Source organism: Suricata suricatta, chromosome 7, assembly GCF_006229205.1.
Source record: "Suricata suricatta isolate VVHF042 chromosome 7, meerkat_22Aug2017_6uvM2_HiC, whole genome shotgun sequence".
Classification (NCBI taxonomy): Eukaryota; Metazoa; Chordata; class Mammalia; order Carnivora; family Herpestidae; genus Suricata; species Suricata suricatta.
Genome location: NC_043706.1, coordinates 98297498 through 98303519, shown reverse-complemented (window position 1 = coordinate 98303519; position 6022 = coordinate 98297498). Strand labels below are relative to the sequence as shown.

The following is a 6022-nucleotide window of genomic DNA, read 5'->3' as shown; positions in this document are numbered from 1 at the left end:
GTCTAGGAGGTTTTTTCCTACTTTCTCCTCCAGGGTTTTGATGGTTTCCTGTCTCACATTCAAGTCCTTCAGCCATTTTGAGTTAATTTTTGTGTATGGTGTAAGAAAGTGGTCTAGTTCCATTCTTCTGCATGTTGCTGTCCAGTTTTCCCAGCACCACCTGCTAAAGAGGCAGTCTTTTTTCCATCGGATACTCTTTCCTGCTTTGTCAAAAATTAATCGGCTGTACATTTGTGGGCCCAGTTCTGGGTTCTCTATTCTATTCCATTGGCCTATGTGTCTGTTTTTGTGCCAATATCATACTGTCTTGATGATGACAGCTTTGTAGTAGAGGCTAAAGTCTGGGATTGTGATGCCTCCCATTTTGGTTTTTGAAGATATTTATTATTCATTTTTGTAAAGTGCCCAGATATTCATAAAGTTCTCTCTTACTGAAGGCTTATGTCATAACAACCCTGTGAGATAGACATCATTATCTTCATGGTACGGATGAGGATACCAAAATTCAGAGAGTTTCCATTATAAAACTAAGCCAACACGTTACTCAAGGTCTTTGACTCCCAATCCAGTGGTCTTTGCACTCCGTCATGGATGACTCATTGAAATTAGCTGAGCTCTCGAATAAAAATTGTAGTTCTCCTCAGCACCCTAGTAGGATGTTTAATGGGCCTGCTCCAAGTAGAGGAGGCAGTGTAAACAAATGTTTGAAGAATGAAGTTGCCCAAAGAGCAAAGCCCCCAGAGGGTGTGTTTAAGGCCTCTTACACATAAGCTGGACTGGCAGGAGCAGCTTATCCCACAGAGACAAACCTCCATGGTAACACCTGGACTTCTCCTCAAAGGATGGTCTATGGGTGGAGTATTGGAGCCTTTGAGAAAGAAAGATCCTCAGTGGCAGTAGAAAAACTAGTGGCCTCCTACTCAGTCAGGTTTCATAACCTACCATTTACCAGATGACATGTGCGTTGCAGCAGAGGGCTTGAGAGCTTCGTTGTGACATTCTCCTAAATCTTGGGCTAATTCCTCCGCAGCCTTCGTATCCTCAGTCCTTTTCTTTCCTGCCTGCCAACCCTGAGCAGAGTGCAGCCATGAGGTAGCTTCACAGCCTCACTCCCCCTTCATGCAAATGTCTCTCCAGTGTAGCCCTAAGCCTCGCACTTACCCTCTGTTCCTGTGATTATGGACCTGACTCATTCCTACTCACTAATTGGCAGGATATTGGGATTGCAAATTCCACATCCACCAGGATCACCCTCCCCAGGAAAGTATTCACAGGATCTAAGAGTCATGGAGGAAATGTCAGAAAGCCAGTGAGGAAGCTGAAAAAAGCAGAGATGAGAGCAAAGAGGTGTAAGAGGCAGTAAAGAGACTGACCTGAGGGGCACAGAGGCTGGTGCTGGGGAGTAATAAGGACAGGAGCTGACTCTCCAACCCGGGACCTCGGAAGGAAGGGCCCGCACTTTCGAGAAGAGGTTGGACCTGATCAGTGAATAACCAAAAACAGGTGAGGGACAGAAGAACTTAGGTGAGGAAGAATCATCTGACTATACAGGCCATAGGAAATGCACAAGGAGACTATCTCCAAATGTTAAGAAATAAGGGAGGCATCGTGTGCCTCAAAAGGCAAAGCAAGAAGAAATTAAGGAGAAAGTTTTGAAACTTGGTAACTGAAGAGAAAAAACAGAGTAAAAAAAGACTAAGTTTTGTGTGTCACTCCACTGTAAAAACAAAAAGAAAACATGTTATAATATATGCATTTTAATTTACTTTGACAGCTGCCTAACAGGTTCTGTCTAGTTAGTATCTTCCCCCTTAAAAAAATTTTTTTAAATGTTTATTCACTTCTGAGAGAGAGGGAGACAGAGGGAGATAGACTATGAGTAGGGGATGGGTAGAGCAAAGGAGACACAGAATCTGAAGCAGGCTCCAGGCTCTGAGCTGTCAGCACAGGGCCCAATGCGGGACTAAGAACCCACGAACTGTAGGATCATGACCTGAGCCGAAGTCAGACACTTAACCAACTGAGCCACCCTGGTGCCCCTCTTGCCCATACTTTAGTATTTACTCTTATAACATGGGCCAGGAAAAGGAAGACAAGTTTTGGTAAATACCTGTTATATCATGAACATATTCAGGGTTGGTATGGGATCTTTGCTTCATGAAGCTTCTCTTCCTGAACAGCCTGTACTCCTACCATTCTGAGGCTTTGTGACAATCCATGGAGCCTATTAGGGATGACTGCTGATGCGTACCCTTCTATCCCTTGTCTCTCAGGCTGCAGAAGTCCTGAAGGTTGATGGAGGGCCATGCTATTCAAACAGCAGGCGTGGCTGAGACAGAAGCTCCTGGTGCTGGGAAGCCTTGCCGTTGGGAGTCTCCTGTATCTAGTCGCCAGAGTTGGGAGCTTGGATAGGTAGGTAATTAAACACATACTTATGCCCATGTGACTTCAAGTGTCTCTTGATTTAAACTTCCTTAGGACATAATCTTAAATACATCCATTTGTTTTCCTCTCTCAAAATTCCCAAGAAACATGCTTTTCTGCAGTATTGATTTTGATTTATTAAGCCTTAAAAAAAAGAGATCCAAGTTGCTCAAACCAAGGTGTTCGTCAAGATCCATTTGTATTCTGTGTGCGTTGACATTTGTTTTCAGAGAAGGGATAAAGCAGTAAAAATGTCATTTACTAGAGCTCAGTGTGGTCTGTGTGCATCTGGTTGTTGACCTCTAGCCACAGCAAAGTGGTGATGTTATATTTATTTATCTTCATTTTGAAATTTATGAGTGAACAATTAATGTGCTACCACAAGAGTTAAGATTATGTATGAGCTGGTGAAGTAGTTCATCAAGTTTGGAAGCCATTGCCTTCCAAGATGGCTGCAGGGTTGGGCAGTTTTAACCCTGTTAATTAAGTCTGGCTTCCAGGAGCTGAAAGTATCCGATGAGGAGGCTCATCGTCCCTCAAAGTAATTGCCCAGAAAGCAATGGAAAATCCATGGAGAGGAAATTTACAGCTAGCATTTGGCTCTAAATAAGCACACAGTTGAGAAATGATACTGACTTACAGAAGTCCCAACAATATCAGCTGGCTTCACATTGCGTACCGCTGAACTGTCCCACATCGTTGTAATTGGAAAGGACAGAGAAGTTAATTTCTGAAATGCAAAGCTTCCTTCTTTGCCCTTTAAAGTTAATGCTTGCACTGGAAAAACTGAAGTATGCTGTCTATGAATTCAGTTCCCATTTTCCATGAAAATGCAGTCACACTTAAAGCTATTTTCCTTACAGTTCTCCTTTTCTAATCTCTAGATCTTATCAATTAGTTATTTAACGAATAATACTGCAGTGGTTTTTATTTCCTTCAGCCAGTGTCAATTTTGGTAAAGTGAACCCCTCTGATGATTTTCAATTCAAAATTCCTAAGTAAACTTCCCACTCATTGGTTTGCTAACTATGGGAAATAGTATTATCCAGGCTTATCATTGACTTCAAGTAGTTTTCTAAAGTACTACTTAGTTATTAGTGAAAAGTCTTGAGGTGGGCACCATTGTCCTATGTCCCTAATGGAATTTTCATGTCAAGGTCTTCCCAATGCCCTTAGTTAGCTTCCAATAATTTTCTTTTTATTGAGTAATTGATTTAATGATCATGAACATATTAGTTATTTAGTTGATGATTCTCTTCATTTTTAACTTGGTCTCTAGTTTCTAATGGGATAGCTTTCATAAGGAATTGAATTGTTTGGTGGGCTTTCCCAAAACCTCTCATCTGAGAGTTGGAACAGATTATGTCTAAAATTGACACACACTTACTTAGCACTTACTTAGGCCTATCCATTAGTAACTAAAGACCCTGTTCTTTGGAAGGGAGGCTGAGCTCCGTTATTTCTCCTGCTCCTCCTGGTCCTAAGATCCCATGTTTTCCCCCTGTCTGAGACCCATGCACAGAAACTACTCTTCAGGAAATGGAAATAATATATTTTCTCCTACTGTGAGTCAGGAAGTCAGAAAAGCAACTGTTCTACAAGCGATGAGCTCCTAAGGTGGAAGGTAGAAAGAAGGAAGGAAAAGAGGACAGTGGCCCTTTCTAGAGCTGTGGAAATTCTCTTCCAGCTCTAACAGGCCAGAGTCTGTTTCAGCCTCTCGGTCAGAGTTCTGTGAGAGAATCAAGTCCTTACAGGAATGGATTTGGTTGACTACTTCTTCAGTTCTCCCCAGGGCACGAGCCTCATTCTGGATGCACAGGGGAGAAGTCCATCCTTTACAGTCAATGGATGCCTTAGCAACTTAGGGCTTAATTTTGAACCAGAACCCAAGAAGAGCTAAAAGATGAATTTGTGATATCCCAATCAATGTGACAATTAAAAATGTCTTTGACTAAGTATGTGTTGCTACTTTTATGTCTTCCATTTAGAACTCTAGCATATTAATCCCGTTAACAAATTTAGAAAAACAAAATACATGTTTCTCTAAAATATTAAATGTAGTAAACCCCATAATTTTTTATAGTATTCCATATTTTCATGTTTTCCACAATGAGCATGAGTTGTTTATAAAATTATAAAAAAACAAACACCACAAATAATTTATGAGTATGATTTTACATATGCATTATGAGAGATAGATGTTTAAACAGACAGGCCAAACCCTTCTCCTCAGTTCTTCAGAATGCCTTGGCGATGTTTTTCTCTTTTCCCTTTAATTATAAACATCACAGGGGATAAAAATGGTATAATAGGGCCCGTTGGGAAAAGCAAGAGACAGCCTCATCCCCACAGAGAGGGGAACATAGACTCCAAATAATTAGGGTAACTAGAAGCTTCAGTTGGAGGATTGGTGTAACAGCTGTTTTGACTAATTCTACACCCTTTCACAAGAAGGCTAAAATGCCTTCTCAGATAAACTTAGGGATGTTATAATGAATTTCAGCTAGAATCCAGACTGTTACCCAAAAGGAAGCTCAACTTGCCACCCGTATTTATTGGCCATGCCAAATCAGACAGTGACCATAGTCTGACACCATTATGATTGTTACCACAGCTTTCTCTCCGAAAAAAGTAGTGGTGGTTGTTCATGATTTAGGGCAACATTGAAGTGGAAATCCTCCTTTCTGCCTCCAATCATTGCATTCCTTCCTTCATGAGCTTGAATGCCTAATTTACATGGGCTTGGCAGCAAGGACCTGAGGCTTCTGGCCCTGCCAAAGGCTTGTTGATTTCTGGTCCCAGGGGTGGGTAGGTGATGGATAGCACTTGCTGATGGCATGGGGTTTGTTCCTACATTCAGCAAAGGAGAAACATAATCTTGACCCCTTTAGATAGAAAGAGAAGCAGAAGAAATATAGTACTTGTCTGTCCCCAAGGCCAACGGCAGAAATTCTCCTAGAATGAAAAGCTCAGCAAGTGCCAAGATTGGATTTTTCCTGGTTGATGATACAAACAGCCGGAGGCAGAGCCTGGGACCTCTATTCAGATTCTATCTCAGGGATTTTTAAGAGCCACATGAATGCTGCTGAGAGCTGCGAGAAAATACTACCGCATGAAACCCAAAAGACATGGCCTCCTAGCCAACCTTCAGCCTCCCAGCAGCTTATAATCTTCCGCCTCTCCCGTTTTCTAAACGACGTTAACTGGTGGGCTGTTAAAAGGCTATTAGTATGGCTGGCGTCGCTTGTCTGTCCTGTACTGTGAACATAAGAACACGCTGTAGTCAATTAAGTGCTTGGTGAATAAAAATTTTAAGGAGCACTAATAAAAATAATCCCATCAATTATGTGTGCTCCATTTAATACAAGGTTGCTTAAAATAAAGTTTCCCAAACATATGTTCATTATGGATTGCAGCGAGCTGGGAACCAGTAGTTTTATTTATTATGCGTTTAAAGTCTTACTCTGACTAGGGAAGCAGAGAAAGGACAAGTTAGTTGCAATGAGCTTCTTCTTTTTTTTTTTTTTTTTAATATTTATTTTATTTTATTTTATTTTATTTTATTTTATTTTTTTTTCCATAATATTTTATTGTCAAA

At 41.1% G+C, this 6022-nt stretch overlaps 1 protein-coding gene across 2 annotated transcripts in view; it reads left to right on the top strand.

Annotated features, from left to right (window-relative positions):
• Positions 1 to 6022, top strand: part of HS3ST5 (heparan sulfate-glucosamine 3-sulfotransferase 5) — a 255489-nt gene that overhangs the window by 246561 nt on the left and 2906 nt on the right. For both annotated transcript variants that reach the window (XM_029945533.1, XM_029945532.1), the window contains exon 4: positions 2274 to 2412. In XM_029945533.1, the coding sequence (XP_029801393.1) occupies positions 2306 to 2412 (107 nt within the window). In that variant the 5' untranslated portion in view covers positions 2274 to 2305. The remainder of the gene's footprint in view (positions 1 to 2273; positions 2413 to 6022) is intronic.